The following is a 27921-nucleotide window of genomic DNA, read 5'->3' on the forward strand; positions in this document are numbered from 1 at the left end:
ACTACAACAAAAACTACCACTTTTGTTTTGTTAATGAGTGTTTTATTGTGAAATGACTAGTAACGTGTAAGCTGTTATTACAAAAATAACACAAACATGAAAAATTACTCTGACCCATAAAAATGATAAAATATATCCTCACCTCAGTGTTTAGTGTGCATTCAACAAAATGACTATTGCAAAATGAACAGGAAGTCAGGCCTCAAATTTAATATCAACATCATGTCACAGCGCCCTGTAGTGTGGCTGTAATAAGCACTGTGACAACCAACCCGTGAGACAACCAACCCCGGTCTCCCCTACAACATTAACAGACGAGTAAAGTTTCAAGGAAGTTTATTGGACACATCTAGAAAATGGAATAACAAAACATGAAACTAAGACAAGCTACATACACTATGTACACGTGTGTGTGTGTGTGTGTGTGTTGGTGAGAGTGTATGGCTATGTGTCGGTGACCATGTGTCTGTGAGGTGTGAAGTGTGACCTCAGACAATGGAAAAGATGGAGGGTGGCCTTTTGTCCTGAGACTTCTAAGGCCAACCACATGTGATGTGGGGGAGGTGAGCAAAGGTGTCCCTTTGTTCAACGCTCAGGTCAACTAAACATACAGCTTAAGTGAAGATCAGGCTCTAACTGACAACAACAACAACAACAACAACAACAACAACAACAACAACAACAACAACAACAACAACAACAAAGCTCAAGTATTTAAACTGATTTCAATCAATACATACATTGGCAAGGTTGAGGTATTCTATGCTTAGTCAAGGTGCAAGGTAATCCTAACTAGTCCCAGTTACGTTACCAAGTCACGTGAGGGTGAGAAGTTCCCGGTGCTGGTGGGGATTCCTGCGGTTGCAGGGTTGCCGGTCCTGTTGCGGTTTGTCAAGTCCAGTGATTGTGTCTTTGTCCAGTGAACTACAGCCGTCCTGGCTGTGTAGTTTGAGTTCCGTTGAGGAGAGTCCTTCTCCTTGCAGAGTTGGTTGGTTGTTCTGCTTGGCGTTGTGGCTCCGTTCCTTGTTGACTCGACTAGCAGACCTTGTGTCGTACTAGCTGGTTCTTGTTCTTTAATCCGTTGGTAGGCACTCGCGTCGCTACCAGTGGAGGCGTCTGCCTTGTGCAGGCCTCATGGAGGTTGGAGAGTTGTAGCAGTAGCTCCAGGTGAGGAGCTGAGAGGAGCGGTAGCCCCTTCTGAAGAGCGGGCGAGAGAAGAGGGTGAAGAGAGAGAGAGAGAAGAGAAGGGCACCTTCTCCTTTTATATGGCCTGTGACCTCACAGGTCCTGGGGCCATACCTGACCAATGGGGGGTCAGTAGTGGAGGTTTCACACCTAGGTGCGAAGAGGTGAAGGATTGAGTTAAATGGTTTTCCTTTGTCTGCGAGAAAAAAAGAAGCCATGCGGTCTTGTCCTCCATTTTGACTGGGCTGAGTCCCAACACCAGATACCTCCAATCAAATTCAGCTCCTTCAAACTACTCGATCAGGTGACCTCAACTTCTAATTCTGTGGATCACAAGAAAGAAAGAAAGAAAAAAAAGAAGCTTCTCTCTGGAAGTGAATCAAGTTTTCTAACTGTCTTCATTGTTCTGTCTTGTTGTAGATGCCCTGCACGTCCAAACAGACGGTTTCCAGCCACCTGATCCGTCCTCTGCTCAGGTAGCTTGCGGTGGGTGGAGATGCCTGATTTCACATGCACTGATAAGGATGACGAATGTGGAATTTGTCCTGTCCAAACATGACAAAAGTAGAAGAGCACAATCCATAATATCAATCCGATGGAGGCAATGACAGAGCTGTAAGCTGCAAGTGAAAACGCACATATACAAACCTATAGATCATCATTTTAAATCATCATATGTTTTCTTCATAAGTTTGTCCTCTATTCTTATCAATTATTGTAACATTTCACCCATCGACTTTATTCTTGGGAGTGCTTGTTAGAATGGAGTCCAATATGGCAGAATAGACATGTTGTACAAGAACACCTGGTTTACCCAAATTTACTTCATAAATCCATGTGCAGAGTGAAAGTTACACCAGAAATGACAGTAACAGGCCGTCAGTGCAATGAAAATGTGACTGAACAACTACAAGTACAGTCATCAGTCTGCAAAATCATCACAAACAGATTAGATTATGATTTTAAATGCTTGTCTGTCGGACTCCCCTTTAATATTAAAATATATAAATGAAAATGACATAGACTCAGATTGCAAAAAACATGCATATTTCGTTGTTTCGTTACGTTGCATTCAGCTGGAATCCATCTTCATCTAGCTTCATGACCCGTGCATACACTCTTCTTTAACACATCCACTTACAGGCCGTGTAACGCAGGCGCCCGTTAGCAGACCACTCAACACACGCAGAGGGAACACTGTGTTTCCATCAGGCTGCAGGCTGTCTGATAAAAGCACAAGAGTAGGGACAGATGATTACGGCCTGTGTTTACTGAGGATGTTTCGAAACACTGTCTTATTGACTGCAGCAAATGAAAGTAGGACGGTGCAGGGGGGCCAGGCAGAGGACGCAGCAGCCTGAACTGGGTCATTAAAGTATATAGTGCAGCAGGAAGGCTGAGTAACGGCCCAGATGTGGCAACAGCTCCTAACGCCGATATAAAACAAACAAAAAAAACACCAAATCAGCAGAGTTTGAATAAGCTGTAACTTTTATTGCACATTCCTGTTTGGTCTTGCAACGACCTTTCACCTTTTGAACTTTTAAGACCTCGGTCTCGACCAAACACTCAAGTCAGGGGTGGAACGAAGTAGCCCAGAGTTACTGATCACAGGTCAGACTCCCTTAATGAGTTAGATTTGAAGCACAGGGAAAGTCACACTGATCCTAGATCTTTGACTGAGGGAAACTTTAGTCCAGATCTTTGTGTTGACTGCATTACCCACAAGCCAAATCACTGTCTAGAGCAGGACCATAGGGGAAGGGACAGCAGTGACATCATGGAGGGGACTAGGGAGCATTCAAGGGAGTGTAGGAATTTTCTTGATTCCACTTTGATGCACTCCCAATAAAGGAAATTCTCCTCTTTTTTTTAAACCTTGAGGCTTTGCAACCTTTTGTCCGTCTTCACTCCCTGAAATCCCCTCGAAAAAACACACCTTCCCCCGTCACACAAAATACATAGGCTATCATTCTTAGTAAGGTTTTTTCTTCTCGTTTTCTTGTGACAATACCTGCAACATGCTTCAAATCTTCATTTTGGCAAACCACAAATAAATTAAAACACAAACATTCATATAACACAATGTGACATTTTTAGGACGCTTAGAAAGAAAAAAAAGATACATACAGTACAGAAACCAAATAAAGAAAACAAAAAGACCAAGAAAAAGAAAAGCATTTGCATTTTTGTTTTTTTCCCCGTACTTTTTCTTACTTTTCTTGAAAAAAGATATACAGTAGCTAGCTACCAATCACGTATCACATGCAGATATAATACAACATAATCAGTTCACCCAGTTAGTGTCTGCAAACTACCAATCTAAACTATATCACAAAATTATTCTCTTGAAACCAGCAAACACTGAGCTTTTGAGATATTTTGTCTTAATAATAATTCAGTTTACAGTTTTCTCCGCTGAGCCAAGAGATCACTATACAATCGACCCTGAAATGACTAGTCAAATTCAAAGAGGACTAACACGCGTTCGTACATGATCACATACCAGATGGTGTGTTGTTCTTGTTATTTTTTTCCCTTTCTTTTTTTTCTTCTTTTCTTTTTCAAAATGGGAGCGCAACACATCACACGTGCACTCACACACAGACGGACAGACAGGCGGACAGACGTTGTGTTATTGACCACAAACGCAGCATGAAGGAGGGGAAGGGGCTTTTTTTGGGGGGTTGGGTGCAGCACAACCCAGTCCAAACGTGGCATGCCGGCAGGGCGGCTTGGCATCAGCTCAGCGGTTCAAACACCCTGCTCCAGGATTCCGGCTGGGCCCTGCTGCTCCTTACGCCCCGCCTCCCCTCACCTGACCCACTGTCTGCCCTCCCCAACCCCCCTGCCCCCTCTAAAGAAAGAAAAAAACAAAACGGGGCAGGAGCAGAGAGTGACAAAATGTCAGAGCTGAGCGGGAGGTTTGACATCCTCCATCCTTCTGCTCTCACTGCTCTCCTCTAATGACGCTCTGCTGAAATGTCAGACCAATTAGCAGCTTTCCCTCTGACATTTAACTGGCAGATAGCAAAACAAACACACGAGGAGCCCACTGGACTGGACGGACAGATCGTATGTGACCAGTAGGCGCTCCGATTGATTGAGACTGATGCTGATGCAGCCGGGGCTAATATTAGATATCTATAAAGTCCAATCCAAAGGTTGGAACTCGGGTAACTTTGCGTCTCCTCTGTAACTACAGCAGGGAGAGCAAATAGTATCCGTCTTGTGGCCATTTTCCGAGCCGCCTGACATTTCTGAGAAGCAGCCGGGAGTGATCAAAGCTCCCACGATTCCCTCCTCTCCCTCTGTTCTTCTTCTTCTCCTCCTCATCTCAACGTTGCCTCTCTTTCAGCAGACATCAATCAGGTGGGCTGTGAAGCGTACACTCATTTAAAGCACCACTCCAATCCACGGCGGCGCTCCAGCTCCTGTCTGTCTTCATTTCTAGGTGGTTACTGCTGCTGCCATCAAGGTCGCAGGTACGTATGTGTGTGTGCGTGTGTTTGCGCATGTGTGTGTGTCAGTGAACTCGATTTTGTGCGTGAGCATGCGCGTCTCGAGCACAGCTAAATGTCCGAAGCGTATCTTCGACTGACTTTTAGTACTTTACATGGATCAGAGACATGGCTATGTGCACAGAGATATTCACTCACAACCACACGTGTGTTTACAGTAGTGATGATCAGGAGATAAGAGACAGTGGAACTTGACGGCGACAAGTCATTTAGCAAAAAAAAAAAAAACAAAAAAAAAAACAGCACTCCCTTTAGGCCTTTAGTGTCATTCACAGTAAATCATATTTTTCTCTGTTTAAAGGGTTATCTCCCTTGCTCACACACACATACACAGAAATACACACACACACAGACACACTGAGGCCTGGCCTTCAGCTGTACCATCTGGTATCTAAATCATGGGAATTACAGTCTTCTTCCTCTCCTACACACACACACACACGTCCACACGCACGCTCACACACAATAACATGAGAATAAAGAGAGGAAGAAAGAGAGGTGATTGACCGTCATTCTAGTATCATACATAGTCTCTGCATAAAGCAACGTGTGACTGTTTTTTTTTCCTCCATTAGAAATCAATATCCATCTACGCAACAGTGAGCTCTAAATTTAGCCACAAGAGACGGAGAGAAAGAAAGAGAAACAAAGTGAACGAGCGAGCCAAAGAAAGAGACAGAGAGAGAGAAAGAGATAAAGAGAGAGAGAGAGAGCACAGCTCCATGTAAATTACAATCTTCATGTTGCATTGAACTGTGAGCAACGGCACAGTTGAAAGAAAGGGGAAATGAAGGAGTGAATGAGTGAGTAAAAACGCCAGTGTGCTGCCCGTCTATTAAACATTAACAGCTTCATTTACATGTAAATGACCCGACAGCTACAGAGAGAGACGTGGGAAGTAATGCCAGTTCATTGCTAGGGAGAAGAAGGGAGCGAGGGGTGGATGGAAAGAGAGGAGAGGATGGGATGGTGAGAATAGGAAAGGAGGGGGGGGGGGGGGGTGAGTGAGTCTCCTTCATTTAGTAGTCTTTCACAAGGGTGGAGAAGTCCACACAGTTTGATTTGTCCGACTGCATGTGCATGGGTGTGCGTTGAGAAAAAAAAAAAAAAGGAACAAAAAAGAAAGAAATTACACCACTGTAACGCACACACTGATGCACGTGCACACACTCCCAGCTGATGTCCGATGGAGTGGCATGCACACTCACACACACGCGCGCACATACACTCACAAATCCCTCTCGCATCATTCTGAAATGGAGGAACAGAGTCTCCGAAAAGTTGCTTCATCTTGGTGGAGGAGTGACGATGATGACGGTGTGTCTGCTCTCCGACAGTTTCGGTGGAAAATGGAGGACAAAAGTCTTTTGAAAAATATATCATAACACAGACACACAAAAGCGAGAAAAAGAAAAAAAAAAAACTTCAGTGAAACACCACAATAGGTCAAGGTGAGAGATTGTTGGGTTAGCGTGGTGTGTCGTTTTGCGTGTCGGGGCTAGCTGGGGGCGGTCCGGCTAGCGCGGGGGTCAGCGGGGCGGCGGTCCAGCACTCAGCCGTCGGACACGGGCGGAGACACCCAACCATACTTCTCATGGGTCTTCACCAGGGACTTGAAGGTGGCCTCGGCTTCCTTACGGCTAAAGGCTTTCTTGGACTTTCCTGCTTTCCTACATATACGTCCCTGTGAGGACAGACAGACAGACAGACAGAGAGAGGACGGAGGTTAGGTTGTGTGGACAGATGCAACACTGCAGCCATGACACAAGTGTACATATTCCTTCACTTTGCCTTTGTTAAGTCATTACATATTTGTTATAACAATGGATTTTGTCACCCCAAGCTAGCTGTTTCCCCCTGTTTCCAGTGTTTGTGCTAAGCTAAGCTAACTACTAACTACTGTACCTGCTGGCTGTAGCCTCACAGGCGTTAAACTTCTCGTCTACCTCTGTCAAACTATTCCTTTAATGGTCTGATTGTGATATTATTTAGAGTTTCTTAGGTCACAAATAAGTTTGATTCAAAGAAAATACACAGATGCACTAAAGTTATATTGTTTAGAATGTAGAGAAAATGATATTTAAAGCAGCATTGGATCATGCATTGGCAGTAGATACAACAGAACAGGTGAACTGATAACACTGTTAATTTCAAAGCTTTTGTAGACAAGATGTGAGGAGTTGGACTTGTGACGTCAGTATTTTCTGGCTTCAGCCCTGCATCAAAATCCTGAGCACATCTTACAATTTACACGCACACACATACACACTGCATTTGTTTGTCTTGCTGTCTATAATTATGAATTATTTTTATATTTTACCAAACTGGACAGATAAACACGTTCTTAGCCAAAGAACAATTGACTGGATGCTAGTGATGATTTTAATCTGGGATCTCTGCCATTAGGTGATGGATTCATTTTTGTTTAGCCATATCTGGGAGACTAATGGAGGGTGAGGCGGTCTACCAAGCCCTATGGTTATGTTTGCTGCAAAATCAACTTCATTTGACCTTTGGCTAACACTTTACTTGACGCCTATCTCTATAATGCATTATAACCATACTTATAATGAGTTACAATGCAGTTATAGCACTGTATAACTCTAGTTATAAACACTCATAAATGATCATAATGCTTTATAACAATAATCTTAACACACTATAAAGCATTTTATTATGACTTATAAGGTCAGGTATTATGTTATAATTGTTAGTAACTTGCTGACAATGCCCACATTAAATATAGTTATAATGTGTTATAATTGGCTTATAGATGTGTATAACTATCATTATAAACATGTAAGGCTTTATAACAACACATTATAGAGCATTTTATAATGGCTTATAAGGTCAAGTATTATAGAGTTAGAATTGCTCTATGATGTGTTATGCTTATTGTTATAAAGCATTATGATCATTTATGAGTGTTTATAACAATAGTTATACAGCGCTATAACTGCATTATAACTCATTATAAATTATTCAATGTTTGGACTGTAAAGTGTCATATTGCAGGTGATAAATGCCCATCACAGTTACCTAAGGCCCTTTTGTTTTGCCTGACTACATTATTATTCTGTTTACAATGAAATTAACCAGTGAAAAGCGACATGAAGTATACAATCACATTAAAATGCAGTTAGATGATGCTTTCAAATGATTTTCACATTTATCAAAATAAATTATTTTAATGGCACAAATTTAATTTGATGTAACATGAAACAATACTGGAGACAGCTTTCAGCCCATTCTTCTTTAAGCTTCATGCAAGAGGAAATAAATCCTGTTTGCATATTGACATTGATTTTTCTTTCTTCGACTCCGTAAAAAGAAGAATATTATGTCAAAACTCAAAAAGAAGTAACTGTCAACACATCATTTGTCTGATCTGGATATGCATCGTCAGATCAAAAGAAAGACGGTTCTTTTGTTCATGGATGTCGGCGGTTTCATCAAACTACTTCCAGAAAACCTGTTTCCAGACAAAAGTATAGGGCGACAGAGACACGCATGGATGAACTGGATGGTGAATGCACAGCTGCAGGGTGAGATGTCCACAGGACAAGTGATCCGAATGCAGGTTGACCAACATTAGATCAGTGTTTAAAGGGCTTTTAAGATGTCACGTTCAATCAGAAGCGAAAATATACCTTCCACAATGCTGGGCAATAGGGAGATAAGTGAAAAGCGGAACCAACCACTGCACTTAAATGATGAAGAGGTTGTAAATATGACAGAAATGAATATATGAACAGGTTAACCCTCATGCGCTCGGAGTGAAAAATGTCTCACTCAGTGCACTTTGACATTTTCACCTAGGCGGCACTTTGCTGAAATCCTCCTTCTTTCACACACTGGTTCTAATAATAAACGTGGGATGACATGAGGGTGGGGGGTGGGGGGGATGGAGAAAAGAGGTGTGGGTGTTGCCTGTGACGATAAAGCTGCTTATTCTGTTGTTGGCAGCGGTGTTAAGTCTTCCCTGAAGAAGAGTGCGTGGGAGGATGAATAGAAAAAGAAACAACTATCTTCATGTTGAAAAAAAAAGAAGAAGCTCAGATAGCTTCAGAGCCATGGCAACATGGCCATGACAAAGGCATGATTCATAATGAGTTTGAAGTGCATTGTTTTATGTAGAAGGATCACTTCCGAAACACAGAGACATGACAAAGGGAAGGTCATGATAAACAGATCTGACTGGACAGTTCATCTTTGTCCACTGGTCATACTGCAGCTATATTTACATCCATGCTGCGGTTGACTCACTAGACACTACGCTACTACCCTGCAGCTGCATGGCTAACATGTCAGGTACTTTAGTGTATTTGTTTGTACATGCTCTAACAATGCACCCGTTGCCTCTGCCCAAACGCTTCTTGGCAGGCAGAAAATGGCACTGAGGACTCTCTGCGCCACTGAAACCAATACTAATGAAATTCTTTCAGATGGCAAGCTCCTCTGTATTCTGCAGTGCAGTATAGATAAACCCCTCCTCATAAACCTTAATCCTTCAGCTATATGCTTCCGCCACTGGATATATGGAGCCACTGTTCCACAGATATGAACCCAGGTGTTAGCCATTGTTATAGGCTATTGATATAAAAGCAGCTTTGTTCTTGTTTTGTTCTCTATCTGGTGCAATAGTTAAACATCTTGGGAAGTAGACTACTGGTTAGCTCCTCTTAGCAAAAAGGCCATTTCACACCGGGGACGTATTTTTCGATTGAATAATTTGTGTGTCAATATTTTTTTTCAAACCTCGGTTTTCATCACGAGTCCTTTCACACTGACCGTGAATGTTATATGGTGAAAATGCGACATAATTTTTGTGAAGTCGATCTTTCTGAGCTTTCACCCATGCGAATAATAAACACATCAACCAATCATGGAGCTTGCACCATCTCTTTTTGAGGACAATCTATGCTCACCACCTTGTCTTGTTTGACAAGGGACACAAACTTTGCAAAGTCAACGAGATGAAGGACAATGTGTGGTGAAGCATAGTCCAACAGCTGGGCTGTCAGGACAGTGATCAGACAGCGAGCTGCTGTGTTGGATATAGTAAAGTTGGTAGGATGACAGTGTTGTCAGGTGGTGAATACGTGAGGGATAATCAAGAACCACCTGACACAAAGCAAAACTTTGGTTTAGAATTGTCGCATCTGTTGCATATTCGCATCGCCGCCAGTCTTAATGGTTTTGATGCAAAATATTTGCAATTTCTTTTTTTTTTAAAGTATATTTTTTGGGCATTTATGCCTTTATAGATAGTACAGTTGAGACAGACAGGAAACGGGGAGGCAGAGAAAGGGGGGATGACATGCAGCAAATGGCACCCGACGCGGGACTCGAACCGGGGCCGACCGCAGCGAGGACTGTGCCTCTATACATGGGGCGCCCGCTCTAACCACTACGCCACGCGACGCCCCAAAAATATTTGCAATTTCTTATCTTTTATTTATCATGTCCAGTGTGTAAGGGCCTTAAGACTGGAGAGGGAGAGCTACTAGTCTGAGTCAGTCTGAAGGCAATGAAACAAACCATCTCACTAATTAACACGTTATAGCCTATGTTGTTTGTTTAATCCATAATTTTTGTTATGTCTTTAAAATATTTGCATACTGCCAGAGGTGACTATTGTTGCTATCTTCGTTTTAGCGTTAAATACGCTAATTTCCTTTTAAATTCTACCTCAGTATGGGGAAATAAGAGCTTAAATACAAGATTTACATAAAGACTAGAGAGATTAAACAAGATCATAGTTATTATTTGTAATGCACTGCAACGTTTAGAGCAAATCTCTAGATCAGTAGCAAGCCTGGGCAATGAAACAGTTTTCACCTTCTTTAATAAAAAAAGGCGATTTAACCCTAGAACACTAACGTTACAAAAAGTAACACCATCACTAACGCCGGGTATTTTTTACCCGATATAATATACCCATAAAAAAATATTTCTCACCAAAGTATATTAAAATACAACAATACATGGCAAATTGAAGTACACTTCCTTAATTTTCCACTGTACAATGTTTCACAAAATGAAAAAAAGGTATCATGGTGAGCCTATAAAAAAATATCCAAAATTTGTGATTTTTTTTTTGTTTTTTTTAACAAAAACTTCCTTAAAAAAAGACTAATGGAGCTGGGACTTTGTCCTTCAGACCACCCATTTGTGGGACATTTGAGCCTTATTTGGTGGAGTAAAAAGAAAAAAGAAGAATTTTCAGCATCACCAGAAATGGTCGCCAGATTTAGATACATAAACACTAACGTCGGGTGAAATCCACCCGAACATGTGCCTGCTGAAAAAACTAGGGATGGGAGCAGGGTAACATGCCTACCTTCAATGACGTCAGTGAGCAGTATGAAGCTACCCAGGGACCCACGAAACTCAGACAACAGCAACATAATGAAAATTATGAAACAATAATTTCATGGGTGAAAATCACCCGACGTTAGTGTTCTAGGGTTAAGGACACTGTGTTTCCCCAAGCAAAGAGATACAGTACATCAAACAGCCTAATGTTAATTCTCTACTCCAGTGACATCTGATTGACGATCAGTATGTCCTATTGCGTACTCGCTCTGCTATTTTTGGGTCAAAAGTGATGCAAGGGGATAAAGGGAGATAGGGAGGTGATAACATTGAATGATCTGGAGATTAGGGTTACAGTTTCCATTCCTGTAGCAACACTGGCCTCATTTCACTGTGGAGCTTAGTGACACTCACACCCTCTCTCACTTTGTCTCTCCGTCTCACAGACAGACAGACAGACACATTTTGAGGAGCACGTCCGATCCCTTTCTCCCTTACATTCGCAACGCTGAAATTAATCCTTGCTTTACAAATGTCCACCATGACAAGCCCTTCACTTTGACACGTGAAATGCTTCAAATGAAGTCAGACAATTGAAACAAAGCAAAATAAAGGCTGACCTCACTACCAGCACAGAAACCGAAATGATGTGACTTTTAAAGTTGATTTGCAGTGGAAACTTTCCATTCATGTGGGATTTTTTTTGTTGTTGTTTTTTTTTAACCTGTATGCTTGTTTCAATGAGTGATTCATGCAGAACTATTACATGTAGCGTCACTTGGGGATGTACTTTCTGTTCCTCTCTTAAAAAGCCACATTAGAAGACAACCTCTTTCCTCAAACAACTGATCCACCGGGCCTTTAAAATGGAAAAACACACCGAGTGGGTGACACCTAAGCAGGGCTGTCTGAAACCTGCTCAGCCTCCATGCGCAGCCAGAAGCCTGTAATACAGATTACCCAGGCTGACAAGCAAAGATAATGCACCGGTTGGCTGCTGTCAGAGAGCATTGGTGAAAAGCTGGGATATGTTGTTCTCTTTTTTTTTTTAAATCACATGCAACTCACATGCTGCTCATTATCCATGCATATCTTCACATCTCGCCATATGGAAGCTATCACCGCCTCAAAATGGCGTCTGCTGTCTTGGATTGATATCGTTATGGCAATTGGCCATTGTTAAAGAGGTGTGATTACCACGGTGATCGATGGCAGGGCTGAACGTACCCACAGCTGAACACAGTGCTGCCATTACACCAATCTCTGTGAACACCGTGTACTTGTTTCTGCACACAATAGCTGGCAATTTCTCATTGGTTAGTTACCTATATGGGGAGAACACTGGGTGGTGAGTGTATGCAGCAGCAGAATACACTATTATTGTATATACCTACACTGAAAACAGTGGTTGTGTACTTGTCAGAGAGTGAATAAGAGCTGGAAAGTGAGGATCTGCTTCTGATTACGTGTATTGATTTAAGAGCCAGTACAAAAGCCTGCGTGACTCCATCTTGAAAAGAGGAAATTGAGCATTAATTAGCGCCATTGTGCTCCCAGTTGTCTAGAAGAATGGCTCCCTAGGATGCATCCAAAGATGGATGGAGAGAGGAAGTAAAAATAACTGCTTGTAAGGGTAAGAATGGGCCAAACAGTGTGTGTTTGTGTTTGTGTGAGTGTGTGTGTATGTTGCGGTTCAGTTGAACCAGCGCCCCGGGCCTGTACAGTGCGATGTCAGTGTTTATCTATTTCAGCTAAGCGCTCACTCGTTGAGAGGGACACACTCGTGTAAAGTGGCTGCTGGGTAATCGTGTGAATGGAGATCAGTCAATGGGCAGAGCAGGGAAGGCCCCAGTGCATGTTGGGAAGCAGCTCTAGGGGTCGGCGGGAATTGCATAACACAGACATGTGCTTAAAGGGGCCGGGATAAACAAACAGGGATCAATGTCATCATCATCCTCATCAGATCAGTCAAGAGAGCCCCGTGGGTACCGACGGGACTGACGGCAGGGTCACTCAAGGCTAACGCCGCTGTTTGGTTTGTTAAGTTTACGTCTCTGTGTTTGTTTGGTTTTTTGGCTTTTTCAACTCTGTACTACGTAAAAAAAAAGAACTTCAACAGAACAATGAACTCCACCACAGAAAACAGGAAGCTAAAAAGGGGCTTCACCGATTCCATGCATGACAGTCAGTTTACTCATCACAAGGAAGACCATTCCACCCCAGAGACAATGTCTGAAGTCTTATGTAGCTCTGGAGGGATTTTCCCGAGTCTGTGAAAAATAACCTGGTAAAATTACCAAAGTTCAGTGGAGTAACATGTCACATCAATGAAAAACCTCTTTTACAGTGAAAAAATACCCAAATTTCCAGAGCTTTCCAGAGAATAAAAGCCTTAAGGGCCTTTCACACCGAACGCGGCAGGCGGCGGAAGGCGGCAGCAAACCCATTCATTGTGTACGTGCTACCGCGGCGCACCGGCGAACGGCTCTGCGCCGAGCTGAGCGGCACGCGAGGTGGGCGCATGCCGCGGCGGCGCGCTGCGCCCGAATTAAAAAATGTTTAATCCGGGCGCAGCGCGCTGTGACGACATCTCGGCGCGTCCAATAGGAGAGGATGTAGTGGAGTCTGAAAAAAAATCAGCCGCTTGCAGAGAGAAAACAAACGACCAGACGTTCAGTTAAAGTGACGGGATGCATGAAGTGAGTTGTCATCCTCCTGAGGATCAGACCAACTCTCTCTAACAGGCTGTTAAACTGCTCCCTGCTCAGCCAGACGCTAAAGTTCACCTGGAAGCGGTCGTTTTGTAGCTCCTGGCGAACATATCTTTGCATATACCCCCCCAAATCCTGTCTTGTTTGTTCGGTTGCTCAGCAACTCGCGCCATATGTGTACGCGCTGCCGCCCTGCTCTGCGCCTGTCTGCGCTGTACCTCGCGGTGGGCGCAGCGCATACCGCGTTCGGTGTGAAAGGCCCTTTATACTCAAGGTATTCAATTTTCAACCCTATATGAAACTGAAAAAGGCAGCACATTGACCAGCTGGGACTAGTGGATGTTTGGCTTGTTTTCTTAATAAATGATGTAGGATCTGTTTACTGAATGTGTCCATCTGTGGCTCTTGGTATCAGCATTTTAAGCTATATTTGACAACATTTGAAATAAATAGTGATGAAATAACAATTATGACAACACGGAAAAGAAGATCTGAGAGTCAAACCATTGTCAAAAACAGGTGTTTTTTTGTATAGATATCAATATAGAAATCTAATTGGATGTGTACAGGTTACATCCAGTATTAAATAGACTATAATTTAAATGACACTGCTGTACAATTTCCAGACTTGTTCCCGATACAAAGGCGCCTGGATTCAACCTGATGCAAAGTTTACACAGACCTGAGATACAGCTATACTGCCAGATTACTGTGATCTGATGGAAACTAATGGTCACTTCGATTTCAAATCTTACCCTGTATCAACTTCTGTTATTGTGTATGACTGTGTGTGTGTTTGTCACATCTGCAGGTGAGGACATGTGTGCCTTTGTTGACTTTCACTTCACCACTATGTCACCGCATGTATCCTCTCGCACTAAAAATAGTGCAGGAGCTCCAAAACGAGCCACAGCGCTATTGTCACCGGGCTCCCGCGCCCAAGGATGAATAAATACACTCTGTGTGTTTTAGGTTTATATATAACTGTGTGTGTGCTGTGTTTGTCGCGATGCACGAGAGGGCCGAGCGCATCTCAGATAAAATTAGGACATGAAACACACGGAAGCACACGTGTAGAAACACATCCACATAAGAGGCAAACAAAGAGATTAAGAGATGCACACATACTCTCTCTATCTCTCTCACACAGGAATAATTAATCAATATTGTTTCCATTAGCAAACTGGAGATGGAATACACTGCACCATAATTAGGGAGCACTGCAGAGCTGCTAGCTCATCTCCTCAAGCAGCAAATCAAGATGAGCACACACACACACACACACACACACACACACACACACACACACACACACACACACACACACACACACCCCTCTCTTTCTGCTTTGGGTACAGTTTTTTGCAGCTTGACCTCTCTCAGTAACAGATGCTTAATGACCACGGATGACTCGGGAATAATGTTAAGTTATATCATCAAAGCCCAAAAAAAAAAAAGCGCTGAGCTGATGTGTGGGGGTTGGGCAGGAGAACCCTGTGACAGTTTACATAAGGTCTCCTGCCACAGAGCCGTCACGCTGCTGACGTCAAAAGGCAGAGAGTGAGCGAGGTGAACGCAGCCTACTCTACAGATGAAATGAAGGGAAAATCACACACATGTGAGTGTTAGAAGAACACGCGAGGCAGCAATCTTTCCTATCCGGGTGGAAAACAGACAATCTAGTCAAATGATTATAGCCTGGAGTGCATTTAGAGATGCAGCTATTTTCATAGGAGTTGCAGAGCTGCTGCTGCTGCTGCTGCTGCTGCTGCAGTGAGGATGTGAAAAACAGATTTGACAGGATTACATAATCCAGTCCGTCTAAATCACTGAGGACTGCTGGTAGGTAGGCGACCTGCTGTCTCTATTTATTCATCCATCTCTCTGTCCCAGCTATTTCTATCACACTCTACACGTGTTGATCACTTCCCCCTTATTCACCTCCTCCTCGCTTACTAATAATCTGATGGGAGCGCAGCTATTGTGACACTGCATGGGGACTTTTCCAATGGCAGGTCTTTGTTGTCAAAGGAAGCTGATCTATGTAGGTGATAAACCGGTGCTGCAGAGAGGAGCTTGGCATTGAGGAGATACTGAGCGTTGCACTACATGAAATGGCCGCCATAAAGTCCCATAAAGATTAATAATATTCACAATCATGGGTTTGCTGCTCACAGAAGGGAGGAGGGTGGATTGGGGGGGGGGGGCAGAGGTCTGAGATATTACAGTGCAGAACCTACAGCTCACAGGGTGATGGAAAATGCTAAGAATAGACTACAGGTACAAAGTATGCACCAATTACTCTGTCCTATAAAGATATTTTTCTTTAAAAATCTATTTGGATACACTTTCTTTCTCCTCTCCATTGGTATCCAAGAATGACACTTCATTCAAAAACATGATTTTCTGATTAAATGACCAAAAAACACATTTGAGTACTTGAATTAAAAGAAGTAAACTTAAGGTGTCATGGTGTTAAATGTGCGTAAAAGCAGTTTTACACGTTCGTTACGCATGACGCATGGATGCCTGATGGAATTGCTCATCCCCAGTGAGTGTCATGGCTTAAATAAATGTACTCAGTGATGATTAACATGCCGTGTGGATGATGAAGATGTTCCAAAAGCATGGACCCTCACCCACCACCAGCCCCCGCCCCCCTCCTCTTTTACTTTTCCTCTCCACCTCACCTGTCCTTTTACGAGGCTGGCCGCAAACTGCCTCATGACCGCCTCCACCGTGTAGGCGCTGGACCATCCGCGGGGGGTCAACAGCTCCATGCATATGGCCCCGCCATCCAGCACGTAGCCGTTCTCCAACCGGGGCGTCAGAACCCGCATGAACGGCGGCGAGAAGGGGAAATTGTCGGGAAAGGTGACGTTGAGCAGTATGAACTCGGTGCACGTCTCCTTCATGTCCTGCCACAGCGCCGAGTCCTTGTCCACCTGGTGCAGCTTGACGTTCCAGTCATACAGGTTGTCCTCCACCAGCTCCACCGTGATGAAGTTGTCCCCTAACCTCCTGATCTCCTGTAGCTCCTTCATCAGCCTCCGCGTCCGGACCTGGGTGCAGTGCTGCCGGTGCGGCGCCAGCGGTGCTATCGAGGAGGCACTGGTCGCTTTACTCCCGCCTCCCCCCGTCTGCTGCTTCTCCTTCGCATCCTTGCTGCCCTGCTGCTGCTGCTGCTGCTGCTGCTGCTGCTGCTGCTGCTGCTGCTGCTGCTGTTGTTGTTGCTGTTGCTGCTGCTGCTGCTGCTGCTGCTTATCCTTGCCGGTCGGCTTGTCCTTGCCGTGCTGGTCCAGCTTCCTCGCCTTAATCTCCGGGGTGCTCAGGATGTTGGTTTCGTTGGCGGTCTGACAGTGTTTGTTGGCGTTGTTTTTCTGGTTCCCTTTGGTCCCCTTTAGTGAGCCCTGATGGTGCTTTGGGTCCTCGGTGTCTCGGTCGTGCAGACGGATCAGACCGATCTTCCGCAGTAGGGTGGCCATAATTTTTTATAGATCTATATTTCTCCGCCGATCCCCCCGCACAGGGGCGAGATTTCACCCTTTGAGGCCGGGTTCCCCGCTCACAGAGACGACCTTTATCGATGCTGATTATTAACCTTGTTGTACCGCAATCCCCCCCTCCGTTCACTGCAGCCTCAGGATGAACACGACCGGGGGAGCCTGCGCTGCCTTCTCCTCAGTGCATCATCTCGACAGCGATCAGGCGACTACAATCAGAAACAATGAAACAGCAAATAAATGCGAGGTTAGACGAATATACGCTCAACAAAATAATCATAATAATAATAAAGCTCATAAAAAGATGAATGGTATTTGGACACCATGACTGACTGCAGTTGTTAAATAGGACGATGAATTCCACACAGACACCGAGGTGATCTTATGATATAGCCTACTAACATTTCACAATATCACATTAATCAATAGACTACGGAAATCATAGATGAGTCATATCTGGCTGTTACCACAGAAGTGCATGTTAAGTGTCAACACAGAGGATGTTAACAGCAGCTGAAGGTGACTGTGAGATCTGTGAACACATCCAAACCTAAAGTCCTAATCATAAGACCACCTCTCATTTTCCCGTTACGCGTCTCCTCCAGACCCAGAATGAGAGCAGCAGCCAGACAGCACAGCCTGCTTACCGTAGACGGATACAAATCCCCGAGTATACGTCCGTGTTATGTCCCGTGATGTTTCCTCGGACTGTGCGTTAAAAAAAAGCCCAACACAAGATGTTACGACTCCACCATCCAGGAGAGCTGCCGTCGGTGAGCGCTGCAGTGTGGAGGAGGAGGAGGTGGTGGTGGAGGAGGTGGTGGTGGAGGAGGAGAGGCTTTGATGTGTGTAGTGCAGCTGCGACAGCTTCAGCTTTAATGCAGCTCAGGACGAGCCAGCCCCCGGTAAAGCCTCTCAGCCAGTCTGTGCGCTCCGACGAGGCGCTGCGACGGCCGGGCTTTTCAAAATAAAAGATCTGGAGTTACGCTATGTTTAAGGAAAGCCAATCACAGGCTACTTTTATGGGTTTATATGAATGAATGAAGAAATCAATCACTATGCATTACAAGGATCTTTAAATAACTGCCTTGTTTTGTAAAACTCTATACCCCCCACCCCCCATGATAGGCTACACAACTGACTTTGAAGTAGCTAGGCTAGGCCTATAATGAAAAAAACCAAACAGTTAGGCCTATTTTAGCCTATGTTATATCAATGTCATAAATTGTGCCATTCCACGCAAAAAACAACGTTAGGCCACTATCATTCCTTCATTGGCCATGGTAACTTTCAATACAACTAGGCTATAGTTTTATTTTAAAGGTTGATATCGTATTTCCGGGATTATTCTGGCTAGCTCTGCGTAACTTGGCGCTCCTGGGTGTACCTTGAAGAACAGAGACTTGGCAGGTGGATGATGCCAGAGGAATCTAGTTTCAACGTTATTCACTTTCACTTTCAGACCACATTTACATGAGTTCCTCCAGTGAGTGTGTTTACAGAGTTTTGGACTGTCAGTGCTTTTAATTTATTTACATAGGCTACTACTTTGGAAGAATTTTACATTCTATGTTTAGGCATACAATAGTTATAGTGTCTTTTGGTCGTGTAGGCTACTATACAGACCCCAATGTACCTACTTAGGACTGTTCGCCAGCTATGTACCCTCTAGTATTATTAAGGTGTGTAAACTTGATCTGCTTACTCCTATTGCCCTGTCTCAGTCCACATAGTAGGCTAACTACATGAAAAAGCCAATCATGTTGTGACTCCTGTCAGAAAAAAGATATAGGCCTACAGTGCATTTGCCCCTGTGGGCCTTTATATTTCCCTCAGCTTGTGGAGGTTTGTTTTTGAATAGAGTGTTGCATTATCAGATATTTTAGGTAACCTATTTTAGAGGATATAATATACAATACCAGTAGCCTAAACTGTCTATGAAAATATCCTTAACATATTTGTTAATCAGAAGTGAGTGTTAAAAGTGTTGCCTGTGCATGTTAAGGCTTTCAATTAACTTTTACAGTGAGAATAATAGTATGAATGAAGACATAGACATGATGACTTGAAACTTTGCACTTTTTTAAGTTGGGAATTTCCACGATAGACTAGAATAACTGACTTCTGTCTTTGTCCATAATTCTGCTTGTTTGCTGCTGATCCATTGACATTAGCATGGACATTATTTCTTTATATTACTTTATCAATTTTGTTTTCTCTGATTGATTTGTCTATTTAGCCTACTGTTTTGTTATTGTTCTGTTTCTGCTTTGTTTTGTTTTCTTGTTTTTGTTTGTTTATGTTGTCTATGGTCTTGTCTATCTGTGACTGTTTTGTACATTGTTATAATGTAGGATTCCCGAGCATTTATCAAAGGATTAGGCTATTCATAATAAAGAATTTCCTACATGGGACTTATTTTCAAATGAATAAAAGTCTCTATATTTCCAATGTTATATAAACAGACCGTTTACCTTCGGTTTCTCTCTGTCAGACAGTCAAGTCACTGTTTCTCTGCAGTGCTGCTGAACTCAGTTCATCTTCTGCTTTTGACAAAGAAGCCGCTTCCCAACACGCAGCACGACACTTTGACGCTGTGACAGTCAGAACACGGCAGCCAGTCATCGCCCGTTTCCTAGGCAGCGGAGCAGTACCCGCCCGCGATTGGCTACTCTGTTGCCGTAAAGCACTTCGGCACTGTGGCTGTCGTATTGTCGGTAGCTAACAGTAAACAGCGATTAATTGACCAAAGGATTGTATCCGACGGAGTTATTTCTATTTATTTATATAGTGTCTGTGATAGTGAAGAAACATGGCGGAGAAATTTGACAACCTGGAGGAGCATCTGGAGAAATTTATCGAGAATATTCGACAGCTGGGAATCATCGTCAGCGACTTCCAGCCCAGCAGCCAGGCAGGACTCAACCAGAAACTGTGAGTCATGTTTTGTGGAGCTCGTTCACACGGTACCAAACATTAAGTTAACATTGAGTTGAATCCTTTTTCTTTTTTATTCCTCAGAAATTTCATGATATCTGGTTTGCAAGACATCGAGAAGTGCCGTCAGCAGCTCCATGAGATTAACGTACCGCTGGAGGTCTTCGAGTGAGTCCTTCACCTGATGCTGTTGTTACTGTCGTAACTGTGACTGTCTGTCCACCTGAACCTTCATCTGTCATCACTGTGCTACATATTGTTGGGTTGAGACAGTAGTAGACTTACATGTAGCCATGTGGAAGAGCGGCTCCAAACCCCATTAGAAAGCCTGTAGAAATGTCATCCCTAGTCGGCAAATCTGGTTGTGTCATGACTCAAATTGATTTTCATTCTTGACAATTGTGAGCTAGTTAATATTAGGCATACATTATATTGAAAAACATAACATTTTCACTTATCAGAATTGATACAATTTTTATTGCTACTCTAATTGGTATACAGTATAGAGGATTCCTGAAATAGTATAAAAGTAAGCATAAAAGAAAAAAAATGAAGTTGCTTACACACCACATCAACAATCAAATTGGAAAAGGATTGTGTATAGTCTCATGTATTATGGGCTAAAAGAGCATACTGAGTGAAGTTTATACACTGCAGTCCAAAAAAAAAGTCACCACTTGGATTCAACTAAGCTAATAGGTCGGAGCCTCCCATTGGATAATTACTGCATGGATGATAATGTTTCAGCTAGCAACAACCTATGTAACCCTAACTGATGCAAATTATTGACATGAATCAAGCAAATAAAACATCCAATCAGATTGCTGAGACTAGTAAAATTGGGTAAAGAACTGTTGAACGTATTGTTAAAAACAGGAAGGAGAGTGGGGAACCATCATCTTCAAGGAAGAATCATGGTCCAATTTGACCACAGAGTCCAGACCTTCACCCCATTGAGAATCTTTGAAAAATTAATGCAACTCTGGATGGAAATAAATGTTGTGACATTGCAGAAGGTTATCGAAATGATACCAAAGCAAATGCATGCTGTAATCAAAGCTCAAGGCGGTCCAACGAAATATTAGAGTGTGTCGTTTTTTTTTTGGAATGGGCAGTGTATATAATACCTGAAGTGTGCTTCATAGCCTCAGTCTTATTATCCCATGTGTTTGTAGATATATCGACCAAGGGCGAAACCCTCAGCTCTACACCAAGGAATGTCTGGAGAGGGCCTTGGCCAGGAATGAGCAGGTCAAAGGAAAGATCGACACAATGACAGTAAGTCCCTACCTACCACTGATCCTACACTAATAAATAACACTTTCAAAAATATTTCACAGAATAAATGCTGCAAGGCATATTCAGTAATGAGTAAAAAGATCAAACGTTTCTTATTCAAGGATGATCTTCATTATACACAATGAGCCATGTGTTCTTAATAGTCCTTTGTGCCGTGTCCATTGCTGATGAATTGACTGTCCATGGACACAGTGCTTTAATCCTATTGTAGTTCTTTAGAGGGAGTTGTTTATAGATTTTTAATTAAATTAATCTTATCTTTGTAATTTAGAAATACAGTTGGGTCGATTTATTCTAGCTTTTACTAACCAGTGAGTACCAATAATAAAGTAACCTCTGCTGTTGTATCTTTTTAATTACAGAAATTCAAGAGCCTTCTAATCTCAGAGCTGAGTAAAGTTTTTCCAGAGGAGATGTCCAAGTACAAGGCTATACACGGAGAAGATCCCCCCTCCTAGTGACTCCTGCACCACGGTGTCCGACCTTCAACCTGTGACCCTTGAAAACATGAAAGCCTGGGTGGAGTTTAACCAAACTGGATTCTGTGTGGGTGCCAGCAGAATATGAAAACATCCAGTTATTATTTTTCATAAATGTTGTGATGCAGTTGCTGACCAGTACCCTGAGGGAGAGGCTTTTCTTTCTGCTCAGCACCCTGACTCAGCCAAAATCCCTTCTCTTCTTCTAATTTCTAAACCTCATTTAAAGGAATGCAAATCAACATCACAAGTATATGGGAGAACTGGAGTGGAGAAACAAATGGTTTTTCCCGTGCTGGCTTGTTCTGTTGCCAAGAGACACATTTGATTTTAATGCCTCCCTTGATGCATGGACACTTGAGTTTGAGCAGAATATTTCTATGGCTCCAAACTGTACAGGCAAAAGTGTTACAGCGTCTATCATCGAATTTACTCCCTCAGTTGTACATACAGTGTATTTATACTCTTAAACTCTACCTTTTGTAATGCTTCCTAATCATTGTGCAACATGCATTTGTACCACACACAGTTCATAGCATTTTGTATCAAGCTCAGGTTTCTAATGGCCATGATAATTGAATGCAAATGTTATTTGATGGTACTGCTGTGCCTGATCTCTTGACATGGTCAGAAATGAGTCCACTCTTTATTTGTAACTTGTTTGTACGATGACGTTTGTTAATAAATTATCCTTGTTGGACTGATGTTGTGTGTAGTCTGTTTTCATGACAATGGAAATGTAATAGCATTTTCTGCACTCAAATGATGAATTAAAGCAGAAGTAAGTGATCCGGTGGTTTTGGCTAACTTCCTGAAAGCATAATATGAAGTTAGCAGTCCCCGCCCTCGTCCCTACGTAACCACATTCACGCGCATCCCTTGGCTGCACACACAGAGAGGACCGCCCCTTTATGCCGTTCTCTCTCCTCATTGGATAAAGGTTGTAGGATACAAGGAAAGTTTTCTCCTCTGCTTACAGCAGAGCAGAGTGACTGACAGACCCGTGTTTCAGACCAAACACTCTATAGAAGTGATTGCTGTCGGAAGATAGAACTATTTAAGACTTATATTAACACAAACATTACGCTTACTTCTGCTTTAAATAACTTGGATATAGGATATTTAAGAGCTTCAGAATTATTAACCTTTTTTTATTGGCTACTATCTACAATCACCTAAAGTTGCTGATCACTGAATGTTAATACTGTAAGAGCCATAATCTATGGATGAATGAAAATTAAGTTAAATAGTTTCTTAAGTTTTTGAATTTCATCGCCTATATTGTTAGGCTATGCATTATATGTTTAAAATGCTCATTTAATTTAAGTATTTAAACAATGTCACTGACAACAGCTCAGATAAGAGCTGCGAAAAGAAATTGAGTATAGGCTACAGTAGTTTTTGTGATGTTTTTGTGAGAGTGATGTAATGGTGTAATTGAATTTTCTTTTTGTTAAGTTTTATTTTTTAAAACGGATACATCTTTTTTTTCATTCTTGTGAGAACACCTACGTTTTCATCCATCTCATGTGGCTTTGACACCCTGAAGGAAAGCCACCAAAAATACTAAAAATAAAAGTAAAGGAGGGTGACTTTCTGCACCAACACTTTGAAATTGCAAGTTGACATCATAGAGTTCTCCCACAATACTGTATTTGCTAAGAGTACTATTATTTTTTTGTCAACAGGGTAATTTATATCTGTGGAGTTCTCTTTAAAATCCACACAAAAGGTTGAAGATAAAGGACTGAAATGTGAGTAATTGTGTTAGTGGACCACCTGCAGACGTGACCTCCGTGGACATGAAGAGGTGTCAGTGTCAGTGTCAGTGCTCGGGGTCATTCGGCTTAAGTGTCGTCTGTGAAACGGCATACATATTGTAACCACACACTGTCTGCGTACAGCATCTATACAGGAGCGCGTCATCAGACAGGTCACAGCCCCATCGCGCCTCCTCCTCCTCCTGCCGGGGCTCAGCCACAGTGACACGCCCCTCTGACCGTGGACTGTAGGCCCATCCTCTGGGACAGAAGGAGGGAAATGAGCCCTGTTATTGGTTTGTGATCTATGCTGCAGGGTAACACAGACAGCCCTCTTCTCTGGCTGTCGCTCTTCCCTGAGGATTTCCGTCCATGACACTCATTTAGTGAACCGTGGTTTAGAGAGGATTCAGCCTCTACCTCTTATTGGGGGAGGGGGAGACAAGAAGCTGGATTCCAGAAACAGAGAGGCTTGTTTCTTCTTTGGTGTCTCAACTCATTTGCTGCATGTAACGCTATATGTTAAATATAGCCTACAGGTTCACTCTTGTATTAAAATAATTTGTCTTGTACAAATACAAAGTATCTTTTAAAGCCAGAAACCATACCGAATTCAAATATGATGCCCACTCACTTCTGTGTTGTTCTTGTCATATAAGGACTCTTATAGTTGAATGGATGTTACGACAGTAGTCACAACTGTTGCAAAGGCTGCCGTAAATCGTTTTGTTTACTTCAGACTCCCGCTCAGCGTGTTGCTACTTATGGTGCAGACACACCAACTCCGGCAACGGACGTCAAGTCAACGGATCCCATTCATTGTCTATGCAGAGCAAGAGCTCCGGTCGCGCGGTGCATGATGGATCCGACACGTCCAGTTGACGGTCCAGTCGCCGTATGTGAATTTCCATAATCACGACTCCACTTCTACTTTATGCAAATTGGGTCCGTCTGACGGATGCAGCCGGCTCCAGAAACTTTGTTCAAACTATCAAACTAGGCAGTGTTGATCAAATGTGAATCAAGATTCTGTTACTGCACTACACATTTCCCGCCTCAAATGTTTTCAGAAACATACTTTAGTGTGTTGTTTAACTGTAAAATGAGATCGTTTGTGACCCGGCCGCCATGTTGGAAACGGCAGAGCGAAACTCATGCTCCGCACCACGTCACACAGACCCGCCCACTCGCCGGTGCGGTCGGCGATTAGCTGCGTCGGGATCCGTCGCCGCCGGAGTTGGTGTGTCTGCACCATTACACTTACCTGTCCGGCTGATACAGTACAAGTGTTCTGTGTGCTTGTGCTCATGTGTGACTGTGTTCAGAGCCAGTAGTAAAGTTTATCAATTCATAAGTATCGTGTGGACCTTTCACTACTTTATATGGTGTCAGAAGCTTGTGACGGACGCACGGCTTCAGGAAGATGGCAAAGTTTAACCCCCCGGAGAGCTTCCCGTTTGACCGCCCGACGGAATGGGGAGATTGGAAGCAGCGGTTCCAGCGCTTTCGTGTGGCTACGAAACTGAACAAAGAGGACGGTGAGGTCCAAGTCAGTTCTCTAATATACGCCATGGGTCCGGAAGCTGAAAACATTTTCAAGGCATTCTCTTTTGAGGCGGAGGATGATCAAAATAACTTTGACGTCATGTTAAGGAAATATGACGAATACTTCTACCCCAAGAGGAATGTAATTCACGAGCGCGCCTGTTTTCACCAGAGAGTACAGCGGCCCGGTGAGAAAGCTGAAATGTTTATCAGAGCTCTTTATGACCTATCTGAACATTGTGACTTTGGAACACACAGAGAAGAGCACATCAGAGATCGCATAGTTGTGGGAATAAATGATATGTCCCGTAAACTGCAGTTGAAGGCAAATCTTACGTTACCCCAAACTATCCAGACCGTGCGCCAGTCCGAAGAGGTGGCTATGCAAGTGCACCAGCAGGGGGCGGCATGCGCTGCGGTGCAGGAAATTGCACGCGCTAAACCCTCATACAGAGGAAAACAACAATGGCAAAATAAAAAGAAGGAAGGTGGGGAACAAACAGAATCAAAGTGTGGAAGATGTGGAAAAATAAAACACAGAGACCAGGATAAGTGTCCAGCTAAGAAATCTGCCTGCAACAAATGCAAAAAGGTGGGTCATTGGGAAAGGATGTGCCACAGTAAATCAGTCAGAGAGGTAACAGAGGCAGAGACACCATACTTCCTAGGGGCAGTCACAGATTCTAACAGAGATATTGATCAGTGGACTGTACAGGTTGTCATAGGTGCAACACCAGTTAAATTTAAAATTGATACAGGGGCGGATCTAAACATTATGGAGGAAGAGACATTCAACATGTTAGTCCCTGAACAAGAACTGGTGCAGTCAAACATTCCACCAATGAACAGCCCCGGTGGTCAGCTAAATTGCATGGGGAAGTTTCAGGCTAGTGCAAAATATAAAGAGAAACACTACTCATTCCTGGTGTACGTCATACATAGCCAGACTGCAAGCAATCTGCTAGGCAGAGACACAGCATGTGCAATGGGACTAGTTAAACGCATTGAGGAAGTGCACAACGCATTCGGTGAGCACGGGACTCTCAAGACAGAGCCTGTTAAAATACAGTTAAAAGAGAACGCTGAGCCATACGCAGTGCACACGGCACGGAGAGTCCCCTTGCCTCTCATCCAGAAAGTAAAAGAGGAAATACAGCGCATGGAGGAAAACGGTGTAATTGAGAAAGTGACAGAGCCCACGGACTGGTGCGCACCCATGGTGCCAGTTCCAAGGCGAAATGGCAGGATACGCATCTGTGTGGATCTGAAACGGTTAAACGAGGCTGTAAAGAGAGAGAGATATGTCCTTCCAACTGCTGAGGAAATAACTGCAGAGTTGAGCGGCGCCACCATGTTTACATCACTGGATGCTGCCTCTGGGTTTTGGCAGATACCTCTTCATCCCAAAAGCAGCAAGTTAACCACGTTCATTACACCCTTCGGGAGATACTCATTCAAACGTCTCCCGTTTGGCATCACGAGCGCTCCAGAGATTTTTCAGCGAAAAATGACTGAGACCCTCAACGGTCTGGAAGGAGTAGCTGTATACATGGACGATATACTCGTGTATGGCAGCACTGCAGAACAGCATGACCTGCGCTTAAAGAAGGTACTGGAGAGAATAGAGTCCACTGGCTTAAAGTTGAACAGAGACAAGTGTGTGTTCAGACAGAACCAGCTTCACTTCCTTGGCCAGGTGATTGACAAGACAGGAGTGACGCCCGACCCAGACAAAGTAAAAGCAATCCGGGAGCTTCCACAACCACAGAACGTCCAGGATTTGAAACGCGTCCTAGGGATGTTCACGTACCTGGGAAAATATATTCCCCATCTGTCAACTGTGGCCCAACCAATGTATGAACTATTGAGGTCTAAGACTGCATGGACATGGGACCACCCCCAACAGGATGCGTTCCAGCGTGTCAAGGACATCCTGTCCACGTCTCCGGTACTGAAGTTCTATGATGTGAACCGACCTACCACTGTTTCTGCAGATGCCAGCAGCTATGGCATCGGCGGTGTGCTGCTCCAGCAACATGATGGGGACTGGAAACCTGTCGCCTACTGTTCACGCCGCCTGTCCGACGCGGAAACCAGATATGCCCAGATAGAAAAAGAATGTCTGGCCAGCGTCTGGGCATGCGAGAGGTTCGAAAAGTACCTTGTTGGCTTTAAGTTGGTCACTGACCACAAACCCTTAGTGCCACTGATGAATAAAAAGGATCTGGACAATGTCCCCATACGATGTCAGAGACTCCTGATGAGACTAATGAGATTCAAACCGACTGCTGAATATGCACCAGGCAAGACCCTCACCGTAGCCGACACCCTCTCACGAAGTCCGCTACAGTGCACGACAGAGGAGAGTGACACTCATTCAGATGTAGAGTGTTACATTGCAGCCGTTGTTAGCTGCATGCCAGCTACACCACACAGGCTGGAGGCCATACGGGCGGCCACAGCAGCTGACAGTAACTTACAGACGGTGCTGCAGTACATTAAATCTGGTTGGCCAGATTATGTAGGAAATGTTCCTTTAACCATCAGAGTACCACCCTATTAAAAGTGAACTGTCAGAGTACAATGGGATTGTCACAAGAGGCTGTCGCATGTTAATCCCATCCCCTTTGAGAGCAGACATACTAGATCGGATCCATGATGGA

The 27921-nt window shown here is 43.6% G+C and overlaps 2 protein-coding genes across 2 annotated transcripts; one reads left to right on the forward strand and one right to left on the reverse strand.

Annotated features, from left to right (window-relative positions):
* Window positions 1–2658: 2658 nt before the first annotated feature.
* Window positions 2659–18184, reverse strand: ube2ql1 (ubiquitin conjugating enzyme E2 QL1). The gene is made up of 3 exons (XM_085791961.1): window positions 17886–18184; window positions 16426–17447; window positions 2659–6390 (listed from the first exon to the last, which is right to left on the reverse strand). The coding sequence occupies exons 2-3, from the start codon at window positions 17218–17220 to the stop codon at window positions 6259–6261; spliced, it is 927 nt and encodes a 308-aa protein (XP_085648087.1). The 5' UTR covers window positions 17221–17447; window positions 17886–18184; the 3' UTR covers window positions 2659–6258.
* Window positions 18185–19900: 1716 nt separating this feature from the next.
* med10 (mediator complex subunit 10) lies at window positions 19901–22657 on the forward strand. Its single transcript, XM_085791963.1, has 4 exons — window positions 19901–20172; window positions 20260–20343; window positions 21351–21453; window positions 21837–22657. The coding sequence occupies exons 1-4, from the start codon at window positions 20051–20053 to the stop codon at window positions 21930–21932; spliced, it is 405 nt and encodes a 134-aa protein (XP_085648089.1). The 5' UTR covers window positions 19901–20050; the 3' UTR covers window positions 21933–22657.
* The last annotated feature ends 5264 nt before the right edge of the window (window positions 22658–27921 follow it).

Source organism: Trachurus japonicus, chromosome 11, assembly GCF_045865225.1.
Source record: "Trachurus japonicus isolate A0001 chromosome 11, Traja_1.0".
NCBI lineage: Eukaryota > Metazoa > Chordata > Actinopteri > Carangiformes > Carangidae > Trachurus > Trachurus japonicus.